Here is a 23,116-nt window from a genome sequence, read left to right as displayed (position 1 = left end):
TGGTTGTTTCTCTCCTTTCTTAGACGTACCCTAATCCAAGAAAGACTGGTAGATGTAATCAGAGCACACGTGTTTCTGTTGCTGGAAAAGACTGATCCATGACACCCCCCCCCCAACCAATTAAAACAGGAAATCAATTCTGACAAATGGAAGTTTATATCTATGCCATTTATCTTTCATTTCTAAGAGTGAGGAGCATAATTAGAGACTTGGGACTGGTGACGTAAGTGTGGGGGTCTCAACACTCCAGACAAGCAGGCTTATTAGCCCCTAAAGGGGAAAAACTGTCTCCAACCCCCAGCTCCACCCACCCCCACCACCAATCAATGGCATGTTAAAACACAAATTATTTTTTAAAAATAATGTCTGCTTGATTGGCAGGTATGTAAGAGGGGAAGCTTTTTTATCTTTTCACCATTTCCCAAAGGAAAATAAGAGAGAAATTCTACAGAACTCTGTGTCTGAGCCTCGAACGTACCAGAACACAAAGCAGCTAAAAGCCCCACCCAGAGTGGGCATTGCAAGGCTAAGGAGAGGGTGCATAGGGGGATACGGCCTCCTTTTGCGGACTGTTGGGGGGGCACTTGTTCTTGGTCTCCCTCTGAGCTTTTAGGAAATATCTTTCCATTCCAATTCAACCACATCTACCAAGAGCCCTCCGTGTGCCCAGTGCTAAAGGAGAGAGATACAAGGAGAGAAATTGCATGGGTAGAAAATGCACAGACACACAGAGAAAAGCCCCTGTCAGCAAGGAGCTTGCCAGGAGGAGGGGGGGACAAGCGCAGAGCATGTGTGATACCAGGCAGAAGGGGCCAGACACGATGAGACAGGCACAGGCAAAGGCTCGAGCTGTCAGAGTCAAAAGAGATTACTTGGCCCTGAGATCTGGATAGGCTTCTGGAAGCAGAATTTGAAGAGTATTTTAAGTGAGAAACGGAGATTCCTGACAGCAGGAACAACTCAGGAAATAAAGAAGGCCACGAAGTGAGGAAGGGCTTCTCTCCATTCCAGGAAGATTTGCTTGGCTGTAACTGGAGCAGCCTGGGAGTGGAAGTTGCTGTGAGATACAGAAGGCCCATGAGAAGGGATTCATCTCGCCTGCTTAGCATCCTGTCTTCTAAACCAGCGCTTCCCAAATGTTAATGTGCTTACAAGTCACCTAGGGATCTTGTTAAACTGCAAATTCTAATTCAGTAGGTCTGGGGTGTAGGACCTACAGTTCTGCATTTCTGACAAGTTCTCTGGTGGTCTTGGACTGCACTTTGAGTAATAAGCTTCCCAAATACTATTTTTAAGGCCTTGTAAAAAAAAAAAAAAGGCCTTGTAAATGGGCCACCCCCTGTATAACCACCTTCAGACAAGGTTGGCCCAAGTCCTCCATCCTATTAGGTAGCAACTCTTTTCCCATATGTTATTTCAGATGACTGCTCAAACTAGTTCCCTGGCAAACTGTATCTCTCATCAACACACACACACACACACACACACACACACACTTTCGAATTTCACCTAAATGGCCATCTTTCAAATGCCAACTCATTTACCACCTCCTTGGAGAATGCTTCCCTGACCACAGCCCCTCCCTATCCCCCTGTTTGAATTTATATCTTTCTCTATATTCTGCAGAGTTTTGTAAATCAGGTATGCCTAGTACTTAAGCATAGCCTGATTAATCATAAAGAACACACACACACACACACACAAACACTTTTACCCTTACCACCTTAGGTCGTTTCTGCAATATGACAGGATGTGTATATCTCAACTAATAGAACAGTTGCAGAAATATATAGAACTTCCTCACCAGTCTGATTGCTGGAGTCCTAGTTTATTTCTATATTCCCACTGCCAGGACAGTGAGCTCAGAAAAGCTGGCTTATTTAGCTGACCCTTTCATTGCATTTGAGCCTTTATTTCACTATCTGTGCTTTCTTATCAGAGACATTACACTCGTCCACTTATTTGTTTAATCAGCACCCATTTGTTGATTGCCAGAAATGTGCCAGGACAAAGATGATTAAGACCGGCCCTCTCGGAGCCTTGGCTCCCATGGCTGTGAAGCAGAAATGATAAAACTATTTCTTCATAATGTTGCTGTCAGTAAAAAAATGAGGTCAAGTGCACAGAGTGCTTAACAAGCCTTGGCATATAATAAGCACACAATATATGGTAGCCATTTGAACCATCAAAAGGGTTTTTTTTTATCAGATCTATTTTTATTATTATATTATTATTATTATTGTCTGCTTAGTGAGCTGAGCCTTGAAACAGACCACCTGGGATTTAGAACAGTCTTCAAAATGCCGGCCAAGGAACACTGTGGGGACTGTGGAAACCACTTCCTGTCTCTTCACATTGTTTTTTCCCCATCATGGAAATGAGGCCAATGGGTAGGAAGCAATCATTACTCAGCAAGAATACAAGTTATGCCTCTCCAAAGAGGAAAGACCTTGAGATTGAACATAAAGGAAGGTCCAACTCACATCTTTTTATAGAGCAAAATGGCGGACAGTTCATTTCATTAGAGATAGCCTGAAATTCTGCTGTCTGCCCTGGTCACAGGAGTTGGTTTCTGGAGATTCAGAGGTTGAGCAAAACCTGCCAGCTGGAAGCTCACAGTTTAGTGGTCCCCAAAGGTGTGCGAATAATTACTACTAAAATAGGCAAATTCAGTGAGAGATATTTTATCCTAAAGAAATAAGTAATTCTACTTGAGGAAAGAGGGGCAGGCTCACAGTTCAATGATAGGCAAGACATACTTTTGAGTTTACAGTCCCGATAGGCTTGGGGAAAGGAAATTCTGCACTGGATTCCAGAAGCCTGCTTATTTCACTACTGATGACCCAGATTCAAAAATAATCAGGTAGTCCAAAGCAGTTTTTTTTTTTTACCACTGAGTGTAAACTTCTCGCATAAAATGCCAATTATAACAACTCTGATTACTGCTGCAGTTGTACCATGATCCTTTTAATTTTTCTTTCATAGCAATCAATTGATCTGCTGCTTAATTCATATTTATTTAGATTGCAGCCACACAGATGCCTTTTGGGTGCTGCCAAGAAAATTAATATGTACATATAGAGTATAATGTATGTAAAAATGCTTTGACAACCATAAAGTGCTCTGCAAAGTATTAGATTACTATCATTATTTCTTTTTAAGTCTCACTACAAATAGATAAATTTTAACGTCATTAATCTCAAAACCATTACCATGAAAAAAACTGACTTCCAGAGTCTGTTTCTCCTTTTTTTTCCCCCCATCCTTTCAGTTTTTATCCCTGGCCATTTCAAATCATGTCTCATTTCACACCTTCCCAAATGCCACCCCTAATTTCCAGGAGATGCAGATGAATGCACAGCCTGTATTTGCGGCCTCTTAATCTGTTATGAGAAACAAATTTTAGGGCCGTTGGTCATATTAAAGAATACTAAGAGATGAGGAAATATTAAAATTCCTCACCAACAGCCTCAAAAGCACACATATATGTATATCTACACGTGTAAATGCTCATACCTTTTAAAGGTGCTAAAACCCTCTAAAAAATAAAGAACTTGGCAGCTTTTGAACTTTTTTCTTTTCAAACCAGAGTTTCACACAACCAAAACGTAGGAAGTCCAGACATGGTCATAGCAAGTTTGGTGTAAAGTTTGGCATATTTAAACTCTCTGACCTCTGCTGTTTTAAAAAGATAAGGGGTTGAGATTTCTCATGTTAATTCCTAGAGCTCAGTTTCAGAGAAAGAGGCTCTAATAAGTGGGAATGACACAGTCACCAACCTCAGAATATTTGTGTAGGGCCTGGAAGCACTCTAGGAGCCGAAAAGCAGAGTCTAAGAGCAGAAACCAAACAAGACAAAATCAAGCAAAAGAAACAAGTAAGGGCCCCAGGACCCTGCCCGAGCCCAGGTTTTATGTTTAGAATCTATCCACAAGTGACTTCCATGGCACCTACCAAGTGGCCAATAGCACCTAGATGTTCTTCATGCATAAGGGGTACACACGCTAACTCCCCACCTCCCCAGATATCACAGTATTTATGGACTAGAAGGACCTCAACAGTCACCCAGTCTATATCCCTTATTTTACGCCAGAGGAAGCAGACCCAGAGAAGGAAAGGAACTTGCTCAGGGTCACACAAGATGGCAGAGCAGTTGTCTTGACCCTCGGCTGGCTCCTCTTCTTCTCACTTCTGGGTCGCACCCATTTGTCAGTTTAAATACTCAATGTCTAACCAGTACCGTATTCTCCATTTTCAGGAAATTTGCTCCCCGATGTTCTGTGTGCAAGGAGCCTATCATGCCAGCCCCAGGCCAGGAGGAGACTGTCCGGATTGTGGCTCTGGATCGTGATTTCCATGTTCACTGCTACCGGTGTGAGGTCGGTCTGTGGTAAATGCTCCCACACCCTGTCAGTTCACAGCAGGCATTGGAGAGGCTCAACAGAGCTGGGTTTTCACAAAAACAGCAGTTATTCAATCTGGAAGGCCTTTGCTCACAGGACTTGGGTGCCTGTGCTCACAGGACTTGGGTTTTAGATCTTAGGCCTTCATTTAATGCTAGTGATACTGGCTAAGTCACTTCACCACCCACTCTCAAATTCCCCACCTGTGAAAAGGACTCAAATTCTTATTAACCTCCCCAAATATGGCTGAGAAACTAAAATGCAAAACTGTGTGCTAAAGGACGTTGTAAATCACAAAATGCTAAATTAGTGACAAATGATATTCTTGTTACCATTATGATTACCATTACACTGAATCTTTAACCATGGCTCTGCTAGTCTATGGGAAAGAGATGCCATTTTCACCCCATTGAGAAGGATAAGAATTCACTCCTCTCAAAGGGGTGGGAACTTGGCGCTCCAAGTCATGGAGACTGGTTGAGTTACAAGCACTGACTTAGCTCAGAAGACGGGTGGTCAGGCGACCGCTAAGGGCTCCGGGGGAGATATGTGTGAGTGCTATGGGAATACACACAAGAGACTGGTGATTCAGGCTGCAGGTGACAGGAAGGCTTCTTGCCGAAGAGACAATAGTCCTTTCCATAGCCAAGAGCAGTGGCTATATAATCCCCTATAATCTGCGTATCAAAAGGGCATCACATTCAGAAAGTGAGTTTAAAACATCTTCTTATCCTGGTTCTAGTTACCCAGAGCCCCCCTTTGGAAGCAGTTTCCTTGTTTTCTACTAGCTCTCCTGAGGGCGGTGGTTATCAGCTCCCTCTTCTCTCTGCAAAGGGTAGTAGTAATTGCCTTACCGTCCCACCCTCATGACAGTAGCTCATCTAGTCCCACTGGGTGATCTTCCCAAAACACCCAGGCCGGTGGGGCTGCCACTGGCTCTCTAGAACTGTGCTCATGGCACTCACTGCGTTAGTGGAAACTGACTACCTGATTTACGCAGGGCTCTTTGTTTGGCCCTAGAGCCCAAGCTATGTCTCTCTGTGTCCTTAACATGAGAAAAGATAATAAACTAACAGCTTTTACACCAGATTTTATGACGACAGAGGAACAACCACCTCCAGCCTTAGAACTGGCCTGAATCATAAGTGTGAGAGAGCAGATAGATGCTTTCAAGGTCATTTTACAGATGGAGAAACTGAGGCTTAAGCAAGAAAAGCTTCCGACATTGCTCACACACTTGCTATGCATACCAATAGGCTTTGACTTTTCGTGGTTTGGGATTTGGCGCCCAGAGTTGCAGAAAGGGTGCCTTTTTCTCCTTCCAGATTAAATGAGAGCAAGTAAAAAGTAAGTTTGCTTTAAAATCCCATGAGTTTTTTGTTTTTTTTTTAAAAAACAATGCTCTAGAATGGGAGGAACTCTGGGTTAGAAGAGGACAGACCATCATTCTAGTCCTGCCTCAGATGCTGCAGGACACTGGAGAAATCACTTCCCTCTCTGCTTCTCACTTCCCCACCTATACAAACAGGGAGGGTGTCCTGGACACCCCAGGTGGCCCCTTTTGGCTCTAAGACGCAAGGAGTGGATGGTTCCAAGACTGTGGTTGACTCTAGGCTCTTCATGGCTCCCAGGTGATCATAGATGTCAGCTCATTAAATAATTACACCCATATCATTTAGGAAGTTTCCTTCTTTCTTTATTGCGATGAAGAGTTCATCTAATTCCATTGCTCAGTGTCCCAAATGCCTCTAGAGCTGCAGAATATCTGCTTGCTCATTTGTGCAAAGCCAACTTCTGGGAAGCCTGGCTCCTGAAGCCACTGGCGCTGCTGGGGTATTGTAGGTGATACCCTTTCTGAGCTTCCATGTCATTGTTAGTCAAATGCAGACATGAGCCCCAGTGACCTCCTTGCTCTCTTTGTAGACTACAGAAGCAGGGCATGCAGTGGTGGTGGCCTTTTAGAAGAGTTCTCCTAAAGTTAGCAAGGGCACGCACTTCCAGATGAAGTACTGTGTTTTTCTTTGCAAAGAAACTTCCATTTTCTCCAAGCTAAGGACCAAAATTTGGCTGGCTGTTACTTGACACTTTCCAAAATGGAGCTGCAGAGGTGCGAAGGACAGTCATATGGTCCTTTGATCCTTTACAGCTCTGTAGCTCCTCGAATTTGTTTCGAAGTATATTCACATCCATTTTCCTCTTTGATCCTCCCAACCCTCGGTGAGGTAGGACATGAGGAATTATTTTCAGTGACACTGGGGGAGAGCTAAGGGATGCCCCATGGGTGTAGGGGTGGGCTGTCTCCCCTTCCACCACATTCCTCTACACCACACTGTCTCCTTCAGAAAGTGCAGCAAAGCAATACTCCCAGCACACGTTAGGGTTTTATTTTCCCACTACAGCTTGAACCAGGATGCAGAGCGTAATGTGGGCCCTTCGGCCCTTCTGCTTGGAAGGAGGCCTTCTACAGCTTTGCCACTGCCCAGAAACAGCCCCGGAATTCTGTCGCTGCACCTGTGCATTCCTTTTGAGAGATCCTTGGACTCATGATAAAGGGCAAAGAGGACTTAGCCGTTAGGGATCTCTTCTTGTCTTATTTTCTCTTGCTCTTGCTGTTTTCAATGCTTAGCCGAAAACAAAACCAGTACCTGGGGCTCCCAGATCCTCAGGTTCTTCTCTTTTTGGACTCGCATTTCCTATGAAGCAACCTGAGGGGGGTGTCATTTTACCCCGTGTGTATTTATGTCCCCAAATCTCTTATTGGGTGTTGTATCCTGGGGAAGGACCAGAGGGGGCTGATGGTACGGGGAAAGGAGAGTTAGTGGCCATGCTGTGGAGGCCTCAAATGGCAAGCGAAGGAGCGCAGTCCTCACGCACGTTGCTTCCAGGTGCACTCACAACCCTTGCATCTGTCTTTCCAGGATTGTGGCGGTCTCCTGTCCGAAGGAGATAACCAAGGCTGCTACCCTCTGGACGGACACATCCTCTGCAAGACCTGCAACTCTGCCCGCATCAGGGTGCTCACCGCCAAAGCCAGCACCGACCTTTAAATACAGTCGCCTGCTTAGCTGGTTAGTTGGTGGCCCTGAGAAGAAGGAAACACAAGAAAAAGATAAGAAAAGAAATGGGAAAATACAGGAAAGGCAATCAAGCCGTGGGATAGTCTCTGTTCTTCCTCTAATGTTAACCTTTCTTTAGAAGCACATAGATGATGAGATTTTTTTTTTCTTCTAAGTTCTCACGAAATACACATTTCACATTTAATCATGCAGGACCTCGATGGGCCTTTGTTCCCCAGGACTTCCACATTTTTGCACGGATTATACTCCATCCCATTCACTTCTGCATTCCTTTAACTTTTAATCCCTGTGTTTGTCTCACTTTTCATCTGGTTGAATGGCTTTTTTTAGCGTGGTATTTGCTGTCGCACAGTTTTTCCTGGGTGAGTCGGCCTACTCACAGGTGCTTTGAGGCTTGAAGGTCCCATCCTATCAGCTCCCCGTGGCCTGGGATCAGAAAGGATAGCCATTCTTTCTCTGTGTATTGAAAAGCGCATCTTGTTGCTCTAAACCAGCCATGCCCCTTGGGGGGTTAGTGGGGGGAAGGTGCGCCACGTGTGTTAGGCTACAAAGAATTTAAGCTGTAAATTACATAGGTTAAAACAAGCCCCAATTTAATTTGCAACCTAATTTGATTGGAAATTCAAAATCTCTAGTGACCAGTGGTCAGGGCTCATTTGTAAACAGATATTGGTGAGAGAGAGCCAAAATTCACTTTTTTTTTTTTCCTAAAGGAATTACCAGTGGGACACGCTGGAAAAAAAAAAAAAGCATTTGGGGGTATTTTGAAAATCCTATTATTATCCCACAACACCATCTTCAGAATTTCCTTTTCCATGCCACCTAGATGTAATAATACAGACAAACTTTGTTTTCTCTGGAACGTAACATTTCCAATACTGTCCCACTTTTCATCTCCGAAATACTGCCATGTTTTTTTTTTTTAATAATATCCAAACACAACTACCAAAGTTGAGTTTTCTCTGGAGGAAGATGGTTGTAAAGAACTGTTCTTATTCTTTTTTTTTTTTTTTTTTTGTCCCCCAGGCCCAGGTCCTTTTTGCCTGACAACTGCAAATCAGAGCACACAAAATAAAATTGTGTAGTTTTGTTTAGTTTACTTTAAAAAGACAGGAAAGCTTGAAAAAAATGTGAAACCATTTCATTACTACCGTAATCCTGCCGCAACTCAAATTGCATATCGTGGGGAGATGTTGTCCTATCATGGATGTGACATTTACACCACACTTTCAAAGACAATCGCTGAAAAAAAAAATTGCTTTTTTTCTGAGCTAAAAATATGCAGAGTCTCTGCCTGGAATCTTTATTCAAACTCTTACTGGGCATTGAAACGCTTGCTTGCCAACTACAGAACCATTCTAGTGGGTTCTGACTTGTTTCTTTTAAAGAGAGACACCCATCTTTGTAACGGCAGGTTGCCATTTTGTAAACTAATCAAATATTTTGGATTGAGATTTCTTAAACGTTTCTTCAAATCTTCCACAAGTATATACTTTTAAATTATGAAGTATTTTAAATAGACACAAAATATAAATAATAATATAATGAATCCCTGTATACATAACACCCAGTTTAAGAAATCAAATATAACAAGTAGAGTTACATTCCCTTAGGCGCCCTTCCCTGAGTCCACAAATACCTTTTTCATGATTATAAAGTGATAAAGTCGATTTTCTCTTCTGACATTTACTTTAATTTTTTATTTTAAAGCTCAGAACAGAAATGAAAAGTTATTTGTGCATGTTTTGATTTATACCCCGTGCCTCAGGAACGCCAATTACATTTATTTTACTTTAGCAGAAATGATTGTAAAAATGGTTCTGTTTTCTTTTCTTCTCTTTTCTTTTTTTTTTTTTTTTTAAGAACTTCTTAAGCCTATGATCACTAGTTCATCTAAGTTAATTTGTGTCTCTTTTGCCTTGGTCACCCAAAGTGACTGCCAAAGTTACAGCTTTGCAAAGTTTTCTTGGAAAACTTTGTTTTTTCCCCCTTACTTTGCTACTCTTATCATTGGTCTTATATTTTTCTTAATGTGAAATACAATGGGATTCATTTTGGGCAGCATGTGAATTTTTGGATACAATAGTGAAACTATATTTCTGAATTTCTGTCCTCCAAATCCAAGATCAGACATGCTGATTACCTCAAAGAGCACTGACTTTCAGACAATTGGAGAGAGAATGTAATTTGCTTGAATGGCTTCAGCAGTTTGTTTTCTATGAAATACTTCGGGGGAAATCATGTTTAGGCCCAAAGCCCAATTTATTGAGAGATGGATTTTATCTCTTGAAGAGCAGTCATAGTATTATGAATTTTGCTAAAAGAGGAAAATGTATGAAATATTTATACTATAAAAATGCAATGACATTCTACTTGTTTGTTACATTTAAGTCCTCGTGTAACTAAATGTTTACAAGCCAAAACATTTTAAAGAGAAAGTTATAAGAAAATGCTGTCACATACCCATCACTGTGGCATTGCCAGAATATTGCTTGCTTTCAATCTTTATAGTACATTTTTATCACATAACCTCAGAGTATCTTTACCAAAGAGTTTTAAAATAAATCTCTTTTTAATATAGACTTATTATACTTTTATAATAATGAATGTGCACACACACATATGCAGAAATATCTAGATTTAGATTTCTTTTCTTTCACAAGGTATAATAAGGAAAGGATCCTACATATTTTAGTCCAGGATTTCTTAAGTATATGATTTATATTGCTTTCTTATCTTTTCTATTAATCATTTGGTTGAAACAATGCCAAATCACTCTTTACTCTTTTAGTTATGTGAAATTTTGCCTATAACAGAGACAGAAAGATGATATGACCTTAACAATTATAATTCTTTTGTCTTTGAGTATATTGTCTGGATTATTATTTAAATTCATAAATAATAGAAAAATCAGAGTTTATAAAAGAAAGTTTGTTAAAATATACAGGCTTTAAAAAATTGTCAAGAACACAAATATTTGGTAATTCTGTGTAATGAGAGACACGGAAAAGGAAAAAAAACCCACTATGTCATGGGCTCTGCACACGGTTTCAAAATCAAATTTCTTCACTATCAGGATCCCTAGCTCACACTGACTCAATGTGGAGTCTTATTTGCAAGCAAAATTGCATTTAACTCAAATAGCATTAAACTCAAAACTAAGTCATGTGTCCCAACATAGGACATCAAGGCTTTGAGATGCTGGACATCTCTGCAGCTCAAAGATGTGGGTTCTTTTTCCTGTCGTTGATAAATTGTTTTTGTAGGGGCAACTTCTCAAATCAAAATTATGTCATTGGCTGTATGCTGACTAATGCAGCAGAGTTAACACTAACGCTGTTTTCTCGCCACACAAGATTCTGCAAAGATGTTTATGGTGATGTTTAAAGTATATAAAACTCTAACTACATTTAAACAAGTGTTTTTATTTGGGTTCAGAGGAAGAAAGAGAGCACTTTTACAATGGGGCTCTAGAAGAGGGTTCATTGAATATAGACAGGACTCTAAAAAACACAACTTAACAACAGTTTTCCTAGTTAGTAAAAACCCTATTAATGTGAACCAGCCATGAATAACAGTGTTATTTCTATTTGATATGGTTTGGGCTTCTCTTGTCAAATCTGTGCTGGCTGCCCCCTGATCCCTCCATCATCAAGTTTTGAAGGGTGTCGGGGAAATTATGGCAGCTGCTAGGGAGATCAGGGAAACACTGGTGTGACCTCCCAGCCTCTCACCACTCCTCTTGGCTTGGAAAGGCTTCTTTTTCTCATAGACATTTCTAGAAATATTGCCATTCTACCTTAGTATTTCACATTTGTAGTTTAAACAAGTGATTGTCCATCTGTTGCCTAGAGCTGCAGTACATGTGTGTTATGAATGAAATATGACAGCATGTTCCATACCCTGCTTTAGCCATCTGTAGGAAACCAGTAGGCTGAAAAAGATGTACCTCTGCAAAATGTGCCTGAAGTCCCTTTCTTGAGATCGCTCTCTCAGTGCACTTTCATGGGAGACAATCAGAGAGCAACATGTATGTGTGCCTTATGTCTAAAGAATCTCTACACTACTACGAATACTCCAGTGGAGAGTCCATAACATTAGCAATCATCTCCCAAATTTCCAAGATCCACTCATCAAAAAGGAAAACAAAATCCAGATAAATGTAAACTCTTTTATCTTAATGTATTTTAATAGTGTTTCTTTTCTCCTTGTCTCTCGGAGAAGTACCTTATGGATTCCTGAATTAAGAGAACACTTTTATGCCAGAAGGTGATGTTTCAGATGTTTAGTGATTATTTTTGGTCTTACTCTGATCTTAGTCAGATAATGAAGGCAGACTTCAGTATAAGCCTTTACCACCATTCAGCACATATTTACTTTTAGTAATTGTCATAGCTTTTTGGCTTGTCTGTGGTCTTAATTTAATAGTGGACAGAACCAGTTGGGAGCAGGATTGAGTTCTGAGTCATTATTATGGTACGTACAACTGTGGACATTTCAGGTTGTTATTTATGTGACAGATAGCTAGAAGGAAACTCTTCTCAAGAGGCTGTTGTTTGGGGTAGCTTATTCAAACTTTAAAAAAATTATCTGATTAAAGCTCCGTGATTTGGTGAGAATTCTTCCTCTTTTCCTCTTTGCCTCTTTTTCTCCTTCCTTCCCTTTTCATTCCTGCCCTCCTTTCTTACATTCTGTCCTTCTTTTCATACTACCTATTAATGATATTGTGGCTTGGATTTTTCACAAGTAAATTATATCAGTGCATTCTGCTCTTTACGGAATTATGATCACATTAAGGGAAGAAGACGACTACCGTCAAATATATATGGCATCCATAAACCCTTCCTTTTAAAAAGGGCATATTTTCCAGATTGTATTTATTCATAAAGCGAGATGAGATAATAGAGTCTTTCAGTTTTATTTTAATGAGTTTTCATCAGGGACTCAGATCATAGAGTTCTTGGCAAATTCACTTATGACTGCCCTACTTTTCTCAGCTATATGCAAAGTGATCTTTCTAAGATTAGGTTAAGAATTTTTTTTTTTAAAGTCCGAAGCATTTTGACCGACAAAACAATCATATTTTTAAGTGGTGTGGCATGTTATTTTATTCCTAATGAAACTTGGTAATTTTCCTGCTGGCAAGGAAAAACTATCATCCTTCTGGAATTTTTACACATATCAGCATTTTGCCTATGAGCATAATATTAAATCCTAATAGTCGGATCACAGTATTTAACGAGGGTAGGTCAGTGCCAGAGTTTTTCCTAGATCACAGCTCACAGGCCTATAGTATGTTTATAAAAAGCAAAAAAAGCAACCTGAGAAGAACAAGTCTGGATCTCTCAGTAAAGCATCTTGTTAAAATTCAGCTTTGAGATTCTTTTGAACTCTGGCTAGTACTGATAAAAATATGCCCTCTGTGTCCATTTCTTTTTAATTTGTTTGGAAAAAGCTTATAATTCTAGGGATATATTTCTACTTTGCGTCTCTGCTCTCACTTCTACTTTCTTTAAGTTTTCACAGGATTTACATTGACTTTCCTTTTTGAAAGGGTCATGTGTGAGGAAAGCAAAACATATTTAATATATAGTTAATTCAATACGTAAGTGAATTTGCCAAGTCTCGGTGGCTATGTTGTTTTGATACAGAAACAGAGTTTTGTGTGGTTTTGGTTTTCGTTTGTTCGTTTGTTTGTTTGTTTTTAACCTGTCTCCACGTAGAGTGGGATTCAGAAGACAAAGGAGGGATTTAAGAAAAGGGACAGTCTAATTAAAATGATGGCCGGAGAGTTTTTGTAAAGTATAACTCTGAAAACATCAGAGGGGTTTTAGGGATCAGCAATTGTAGTTGTTTGAACAAGTAAAATATTTATACTTCCAAGTTTACTATGTATTGAAAAATCACTATAGATAACAATATTTTTTTCCCTTGTCAGAAGAAAGTGAAATGACAGCAGCTGCTAGGCCCCACAACATGGATCAGAGCTACTCCAGAACTTTATAATGCATGTCCTTTCATCCCCTCCAAGAGAGGGGCATAGCTCATGCTCAGCCTGAAAGATGGTGATACATATTCTTGGACACACCGCACTGCACCCTAAGCATCTCTGAAGGTTAGAGGTTTCTGCTTTCACTCATGAAAGGTTTTATCCCTTTCCAGTACTTGCCTGATGATGACAGTAAGTAGAAGCTTTTAGATCTGTGGTTCTCTTGTTGAAACCCAATCATCCACTAATCTGTAATGCCATCCCTAAACATCCAAATTATAACTTATTTAGACTAGTTTTCTCTTTTTTAGTTGCAAACACAGAAAATTAACTTTATCTTACTAACTTTAAAAGAAAGAAGTATAAAATGGCCTATCTTCCTTTAAAAGGACACTTATTCCTTTCTCTATTTTACTTTTCTGCCCCTTGTACAAAAAGTTATAGACACTATTTAGTTATCCAACAGGCATGTGTGGCTTATTTTGTGGAAAGTGGTATGGAAGATGCATTTTTGTTAAATTCATGAACATTTCCCCTTAAAATCACATAAAAAATTACTAAAATCTTTGGTCTTTATTTCTGATTGTTACTTAATTTATCCACAGTCTAACCACACTAATACATATCTCTATTTCCAAGTCTTTGTTATAAACAAAAATTAATATTCTGCAAATGAAAAGTTATACATACTAGAGAGAGGAGAAAACCTATAGCTAATTCTTTTGTAATAATTTAAGATACTGGCATTAATCTTTCCTTACAATACACCTTTTTAAAGTTTTCCAAGCTACTCATTAACTTAGGGGCAAGAGAAAACCTTATTCATTTAACTCTGACAGACATTTAACTGACCCAAATGGCAGCCTTATTAAACAACCCATATAATGGATTCAGTCAACCTGTCACTGACCGTAGCTTCTAGTTCACTTCTAAACACCAGAAGTAGAATGATTTACCAAGAATAAGACCGATGTCGCTATATCGTCTTGTGTTCTACACTAGCATTGAGGGTTATAGCTGACCCCAGACATCCTTTGGTGGTGTTGCCAGACAAATATAGAATCATGGGCCTTTTAAGAATCTGAATCTCTTCTGTTATTTTGCTACCAAGTCACCATCTCATTTCCTAGACCTGGCCAGTATGTAGTACTGTTCCCAGCAGTCCATTCTACTATTATGGCAACTCTTTTCTACAAAAGTTCTTTCTCCTGCTGCATATAATTTTTTTCTGCAGGGCTTTGCAAAAACGATTCTAATGTCTAAATCTTTACTTCAAGATCAGATATCACTAACTCTTTCAACTCTTTCCCATTTATTGACATGATGTCAAGTCCAATCACCCTACTGCTTCTCCTTTGAACAGTTGTATAAATAGTTTCTAATTCTATTTCACTCTACTTGATGAGGCTTAGTAATCACCTTGGGTCAGGCTAGGTGGAAAAACTTTGTTCTGGAGTTGAAAAGTAAATGGACTTGAAGTCACCCAAAAGAAACTGATAGCCAATGTGGAAATTTCCACCAAGGACTCAGACTCAGGAGAGTGGAAGGCAGATGAGGCTAGATCTTCCATGTGTACAAAACAGACCTTTTACTTTGTGTCCTATTTTTGATGTAGCCAAAATTAAAGTCATTCTGAAAACAAGAAGCAAGCTAACTTGTATGCCATCCGTGAGATTCCCACTTCTTGGTTAATGTTTATAAAGTCTCTTTAAACCTACTCTTCCTTTTGTCTCTGTCTTCTCAGAAATAACACATTTTTTTGCCCATGTTCCCATTACTGAATGCGGAAAAAGAGTTCTGGCTACTTTCTAGGTTTAACATAAATACGTACTTGCTAATTGGTTTTGAGATTCACTTCCATTCTTTTGTTCTCCGATGTTTGTACCTAGAGATGTTGCACTTTAGACCAGGCAAACAGCTTCCCTACATGATCAATTAGGAACTATTCTTAGGAATCCGTATTTCTCTTTATTTTGTCTTTTTAACCTTTCTAACATGTAAGCCTCTGTGTATTTCCTAGAAGCTACCCTACATGGCAGTCCAACATCCCTTTCTCATATTAATTTAATAATTACTATAATAGAATCAGCCCCTAAGTAACTTTGATTCAGTCCAGTTGCAATAAGATCAAACAGGTTCAATATGTTTCAGGACGATAGCATTAAGAAGGGTACTGCTTTCTAGTGGCATCAGTAGGGCTTCGTTGAGGAGGGAAACTTGGTAAGAAATATTGAACTGACTTATTGAGTTAATGTGGAAACGCTGAAGGAAGACTATTTAAGGCACTAGAAACAACAGAAAAGCACAAGCTATCCTTAGAAAAGACCCTCTACTTTAAGTATTATGGATTCTGGAATTTCCTTAACAGGAGAAAAACTTTCCAGATATTCAGGGTCAATGGGAAGGTAAAAGACATAGAGGAAATCTAATTCAATTGCTATTTTCTATCTTGCCTCTTTATAACTGGAAGATAGGACGACTGCCAAAATATAAACCAGCACATACATTATGAACAGGAGGCTTTATAACAGATTACTCTCGGAGCAAACACATGTGTCTTTTGAACCCTGCAAGAGAAGAAGCAAGTCATCCTTATTTTCCTATGGCTTTAGGTCAACGGTTGGAAAGGACCCAGCCATCATCTATTCCACTTGGTGTTAAAATTCCCTTGCCAATTCACTGCTAAGTGACAATCCAGACTCTGCTGAAGCATCACCTACATCAACAAGCTCATGACTTCTTCTCCCAGGTGCCACACAAAACTAATCTTTAGTACACAGTAAAATGTTCTTCCTCCCTTCATTTTCCTTCCACGTATACTTGTTTTCATCTTGGGAACATATTACTTTAAAAGGGAAACCTTCATTATTAGCTAAAGATGACAAAACCTTTTAAAAAATCCTTAAAAATGGTCTGAAGGATTTTCTGAGGGCCAGGTTTTAGAGTTTATGAGTATTTTGTTGTTGTTGTTGTTGTTATTTTCTAACTCAAAAGACAAAGTGTTCCGACAGTTGGTAAGTAGCTTTTTGGACTCCCCCAGTGACCAACTCATGAGCAGTCCACTCCAGTTACCTGGCCTGCTGCTAATGACCTTGAAATGTTGAAACGTGCCCGCCCCTGATCTCCACTTCTAAAAAGGAAGAAGTCAAAAGCAAAAGAGAGTAGTTCTGTCGAAAGTCTTTACTTCTGTCCAGTTGTTGTTTGCCAAAGGAAATTCGTCCCTGGAGGAAGGGGTGACATTATGTTCTGGTCTTAGGCAGAAGTGTACAGATTCTCTTATCAGCACCCTGGGTTCCCATGCACCGCCAGTAGTGCCCCTCCCCAGCTTTGAATTAGAGAGCCCTGTCGGCAGAATCTGTCATCAGTCTCCCGGGCAGGACCTGGGGGTGGCTTTCTGAGCTCTAAAATAATAATTCCTAAGAGAGCTTACAAACTGCTTTCACACATGAAACAGCCCTGGGAGGAAGGTTATTAATAGCCCTATCCTAGAAGAGAGAGCCGAGGCTCGGAATCGTTAAGTGACTTGCCAAAAGCGATACAGCTGGTAAGTGGCAGATCTGGGGACACAGCCAGGTCGTGCAAGTCCAGTGCTCTCTCCAGTGGCCACTCTCAGGGCACAGACTACCTCAGAGCACAGTATATGCTTCACACACAATCGTGTGCCCTGCTCAAAGGCAGCCAGGGCAGTTCTCATAGACCATTAGAGACCTCAGGTGGCAAAGCCACGTGTGCCCGGTGCTGCCTTGCCATCCTGCGTGCAGGGTCTGTGTCATCCTGTGGGAAACTACTAGGCATTCTATCATCTGATCCGACATCAGCACTGTGATGATGTCAGTGGGGGAAGGCCACCGCCAAGAACAAACAGCTGTGCCACCGAAGCACACTGCAGCAAATTTCCCCGGAGACGGTTGGTTTACTTTACATTAAGGGGAAAACTCTGGAACTGTGAGGTTCAGCATATCAACCAAGATTGTATCATTTCGAATGCGGCAGAGGGCAGAGGCGACTCGGTCCTTAAGACAGTCTCTCTCCCGGGGGTTACGATTTATGCCCCACAGAGATGGAAAGTGCTGGAGGTAAGCAATGCCTATTATTCTCCTTCTCAGTTCACATTTATTGAGGCCCCACAGAGTATGTCACTGCACCAGGCATTTCCCAACCACCTTACCAACCTATGACCTTGAAATGTCTGGGAGCAAAGGCAGCAGGACCGAATGCAGCCTCCCTATTTGGTGTTTGCCCTTTGGCAGACGGGGCTTCCCAGGCCATCGTGGTTTTGTGATCTGTGTGTGCTTACTCCAGGGAGTTTGGTACTGTGTTGTCCCCAGGATGCTCGCTTGTAAGCCACTGTGTATATTCTAGAAGCTACCCTACATGGCAGACCAACAACCCACCATTCCTTCCCTTGAGCTGCATCTCTCAGGAAGATGTGCCTTTTGATGGGTGCTCTTAGGTTTTTATTTCCTCCCATTTCTCATTATAGTTGTTTGGCTTCAAGTTAAAGTCGGTGAACTGATTGAAAGATGTTCTCTCTTCATCTGAGTTAAATCTCCTGCAGGAAACCTTTAAAATGATCTCATCTAATAAGCTTTCTAGGCTTTTCCCTCCCTAGAAGCTACCATCCATCAAGCCACTCTCACTGTCCCTCTGCTTATTCCCTGGGATTAATGAGGGCCAAGTTAAGTCACAAATGACCTCTCACTCCTTTCCACACTTCACACCTGGAATACAAAGGACGTGCCAACGGGGCCAGCAGGGTAGTACCCTTGGCAGAAATGGCAACAGTCAGAGCTTGGAAAAAGGAGCCTTGTCTTCCGGTGAGGCTTGATCAATGCTCTGGCTGACGCAGTGGAGAGCAATTCTTGTAGGATAGATGGAGTATCTCCACCCAAGAGCGGATGAGTAGAGAGAGAAGAATTTTGAGAACTCTCGAGAATTATCTAGGTGAGTACACCTAGGTAGGGACATCCATGTGTGGAACCTGTGACATCTCCTCAGCAGGAACAAAAGGGCAGGGAGGCAGTGAAGATGAAGAAGCAGCCCTTTAAAAAAAAGGGGAGTCACAAACCCTGATCTCCCTTTACATAATGTAAAGAAAATTATGAATAAAACTTTTCCTTCCTCCATTCTGCATGATACAGTCCTCCATATGTAGGGAAAACACAATTGCGTTGTCTTTAAAACACACACCCGTGCACGTGCGTGCACACCCTCTCACACATATGCACATACAAGCATCTTCCAAGAAAGCTGATCCTTCAAAAAAAGAAATCTTATTTTAAAACACTTGGGTTTTGCAGGCCGGGAAATTAATAATTCCTAGACCTGACCCATTTTTGTGGCTGCCAAAAAGGAAAAGAAAAAGCTCTTTAAATTTTGTATGGATCCATTTATCTCTTAAAATATGCCAAAGCAATTTGAGGTGGGGGTGGAAACGAAAGTATTTATCACTCCTGCTTGATTCTCTCTTTACATCTCTATCTGTGGGGAAAAGGGTAAAGACTCTTCCTGGGCCGTTGTTATTGATGCATCGTGTTATCACCTTGGAAGATGCCTGCTTGCTCCCTGCCAAGAGGAGAGTATCACACTTGCTCTCCTAACTTCATTTACTCTATCACAAGGGAGTAAATATTAAGTCTGGATTTCTTTCCTCACAAAATTATTTAATGCCATTTCTGAACTGCTTTAGAACATGCAAAAAGGGGAGAGCTAGTTTTTCTTGGATACATGTCTCCTTTCTTTTCGTTCTTGGGAGACTTAAATCCAAAGGGGAAAAAAATCCAATACCTTCTCATCTCTTTTTCTCTGTGGGTGACAGCTGATGATCACTTAGGAACCATAAGCCAGAAGTAGGAGAAGAGCATAGCCGGGTTATGATGTATCTGCCAACGTGTTTCATTCCTTCAAACACAGACTTCAGAGGAAACGGGATTCTTAGCAGTTAAATGCCAACAATAGAAATGGCCTGATTTTAATTTCAAATAGTAAAAGGCAAGTTGATATTTAGGCAGTGTTTGCATTTTACTAACCCTTCTGCCGATTTTTTAGATGAATGCCAAGCACATCAGTGTATCAGGGAGAAATTGCCAGAAAGAGCCAAAGTGCCTTAGACCTCTCTCATTAGGTTGAAGCTGGTATGCACCCTACCAGCCTTCTCACTGCGCTGAAATGTCAGAATTGAGATGCATCCTTTGAGGAAAGAGACTTAGAACCCTGGAAGTTAAATCCTGTCACCAGTACGTGTAGCAAAGTAGTTGCAAAATCACGTTTCAGTGACTTTCTCCCTTTTACTCCCCATCTATTCTCTTGGGAAAGCTGATAAGCAAATTATCCAAGAATTATTTCCTTATTAAACAAAGTTAGAATCTCCCCGCCCCCCCAAGTCTGAATTCTCCCCTTGTTCTTTTTCAGGAAACATGAAATAGCAAACAGAACTAAAGATGCCACTTGATTGTCTGATCCTTTGGCATGACTAAAATTATCCTGTGATTGAATGTGCCTTAAGTGAAAATTTAAACTTAGATGCAGAATTTTCACAGCTGGACGCCGTGTTAATTTCTGCCAGGTTATCTGTGCAGGGAACTACTTTGTTTTTGTTTTGTCTTTTAAACTCCACGTTTATCATTAGTTTAGCAGATTTGGGGCTCTCTCTCTCTACTGGGAATGTGTGCAATTGTGAGACGCACCCAAAAAAAAAAAAAAAAAAAAGGAAGGGAAAGAACTTTCTGAGTGGCAAATCTGTGCCATGAAGGAGACGTGACATGGAGATGCAGAGCCCGAGGATAGTAATTTCTCGGAGCTGCACACACGAGCTTTTATTTCATGGCTTTGTCACCGGCTTTTCTCCTTCTGTGCCGTCACCTTTGAGAAATACGATGCCACCTTCTCCAAGTCTGCCTTTTTAACAGCTACAGTTGAGTTGGCAAGACTTCCCCAGCTCTGAATATAGCCATTTGCCGACTCCGGCCTCTTTGCGAGACTGACTCAAATCTGTGATCTTCTGTTCAGCATACACATCAGCAAAGTGAGAAGATGAGCACTAAATATAGGCTCTATTAACTTTACTTTTAGACTTACTGCCTTCAAAAAGTGCCTATTCTGAGAAACATAAACGTTATTCCTACATATGTATGTACACACGGTACCCAGAGTCATACTGTGCAGCCTTCAAAAACATACCATCTCGAAGAGTAGGTGCTAAGATAAGGAACGCTTGCCAAATGGAAGAAAGTCACTCATTTCCAATATCCCCTCTCGAGTGGCACCGTGGAACAGGCTGCAAACACATTCCCTGAGCATTCCTTGCTGATACAGCCACTTTATATTTATATCCGACTGGATGGTGGCATACTGCTGAGGCTTCCTGTACTCTGCTACCAGGGAGTATATGCTGCATGGAATTGGAATATTTAGTCAGAAAAAAAAAAAACGACATTGTTTAAGAGAATTAATAGAGCCCAGGATCTGTATTAGGATATGCGTCATATGTGTGTTTTATAAACTAAGCATTGGTGGGTTTAGAATGTCAGCACATTTTTTTCCTCCTTTTATCTCACAGGCTAACATCAGTGAAAAGGGAAGAAAAGTCTTGGCTGTGAGGATTGGAGGCTCAGGGGGCCAAATGTCCTTGCCAGATCCTTAGAGCATCTTTACTTTGACTCCTAAAAATAGTAGCATATGTTATCGAGTGGCTTTTGTTTCCATAGTTCTGCCATGGGCACTGCAAGCACAGATCCTGCTGATGGAGCAGCAGCACAGCCTAGACCGAAGGACTCTTATCCAGGTGTGGCAGTAGGAGAGGGTCCAGGGAAATAGGACGAGGTAGACCGTGCATGATTTTAGGAAAAGGGTTGAAGGGAGGACGTGCTTCCAAAAAAGATCTTTCTCAATGTGTCGTCTGACTCAACCAGCTGGCAAATTACACTTGCCAAGTCGCTCTCTTTCCTTCTAAGTCATTTGGCTCCATGTTCATTTGAATACGCCTCTCCTTTGGGAAAGAGAGATGCCTCCAGTTAGCCTCTCTCCAAGGAAGCTCTTGACGTCGTCTTGGTCACAAAGTTATCTCCTGCCCCACCCACTTTCACCAAAAGGAAGTAAGGAGGGACGAGCTATAGGAGACGGTTTCCATGGCACTGCAGTCAGCCACCATTCTGCCTTCCATATAAGGAGCCCCCCTACATACACCAGGGATGAGGCTGGAACAGATTACTGTTGCATAATCTTGAGTGTGGACCACCCTGCTTTAGCTGTCATTTTATGAGACCAGTTGGCTCCTTGGAGAAAGAGTGATACTCTTCACTAAAAATGTCTACTCTTCCTGTTGACGTTCGTTTTCTGTTTTTACCTTATCCAATTTCAACACTAGTCATTTTCTATTTTTTAGAGAATCAGATGTTAGTGCTAGATAAGGGTTGAAGAATCTCTGTGGTATCAGAAGTATTAGGATACAGGGTTTTTCTCCTTGGGAACAAGATAGATGCAAGGGAAGAGACAATAGAGTTCTCTGTCCAGGTTTCAGCCTGATGACCATGACTATGAGAGATAGTTTTGTGTAAATGTTAAGTGGTACTTACAAGTGGACAAAGAACAGAGAAGGGGGAGACAGAGAGAGGCCAGATTTTCTCTCTACTAGGAACAAGAACTTCATGAGGTACAGCATAGCCCCACCACGATCAGCTGCTAATCAGTAGAACATTCCTTGACTTAGGGAAAGCCACATGAAAACCTAGAGGGAATATGCCTTTTTTCACATGTGTGCTACTGACAGAGCCATGATATTCCTAAAATATAGGTTTCTCTTTCTTATTTTATTCTTAACAAATCACATTTCTCCACTACATCATGAACCATCACTGACATCCAAAATAACCCACATGATTCCTTATGAAAATAAGAGCATAAAACCTGTTATAAGCAAGTGATTTGGGTATTTTCTTTGTATTTACGTATTATCCAATTATATGAAAACATTTCTATTTACCTTCTGTTTTTCTCAATTATGTTTTTCTAATGCTCTTTAAGAATGAATATGAAAATGATATTCTTTTTTTCTGTAAAAGAACTGCTTCTCCTTTATTATATTTAGAAATCCAATAAACTTCTTATTACATATACTTGTCTTTGTGTGGAATTCTTTTTGAGTTGGATAATCCTGGTTTCCTTTCTTCTGACCCCTTTTACTGTGATTCATTTTTTATATCATTTGCTTTCCAGATGGTCTTCTGAGAAGGGAATGCCTCTCAGAGCAAAAATGATGCCAACAAGAGTATGAAGGCACCCACTCTCCTCCACTAACAGCACAGAAGATCTTAAGGTTGGACATGTTCTAAAATTACTTGACCACTCCTTGTCTTAACCTTACAAGTAAAGGGTTTTTTTGCCTTTAAAGCTGGATACAAGCAAATGGGTCCCTACGTATGGGGGTGGGAGGTCTCCACTTAGCACCAACCCTGGCTGACTTTTCCTCACTTCTTCTCATATGTACTGTGTTTTCTTCTCAAACACCAAGAATCTGCTTTGTACTAGGCATCTTGAAGGATATGGGTATATATCAGACAATTCCTGCTTTCAAGACTTCTATAGTCTACTAGAGGTGATAGATATGCATACATATGGGGAAAGGAAAGAAAGACTAAGGAAGGCACTTG

The 23,116-nt window shown here is 40.8% G+C and overlaps 1 protein-coding gene across 23 annotated transcripts in view; it reads left to right on the top strand.

Moving 5' to 3' along the window:
* The window catches only part of LOC121477519 (LIM domain containing preferred translocation partner in lipoma), a 667,092-nt gene extending 644,512 nt beyond the window's left edge, over positions 1–22,580 (top strand). For all 23 annotated transcript variants that reach the window (XM_041731917.1, XM_041731895.1, XM_041731914.1 and 20 more), the window contains 2 exons: positions 4,259–4,379; positions 7,322–22,580. In XM_041731917.1, the coding sequence (XP_041587851.1) occupies positions 4,259–4,379; positions 7,322–7,450 (250 nt within the window). In that variant the 3' untranslated portion in view covers positions 7,451–22,580. The remainder of the gene's footprint in view (positions 1–4,258; positions 4,380–7,321) is intronic.
* The last annotated feature ends 536 nt before the right edge of the window (positions 22,581–23,116 follow it).

Source organism: Vulpes lagopus, chromosome 17 (genome assembly GCF_018345385.1).
Source record: "Vulpes lagopus strain Blue_001 chromosome 17, ASM1834538v1, whole genome shotgun sequence".
Lineage (NCBI taxonomy): Eukaryota > Metazoa > Chordata > Mammalia > Carnivora > Canidae > Vulpes > Vulpes lagopus.
Note: the sequence above shows the minus strand (reverse complement) of the source record. Positions and strands in the feature narration are given on the sequence as shown.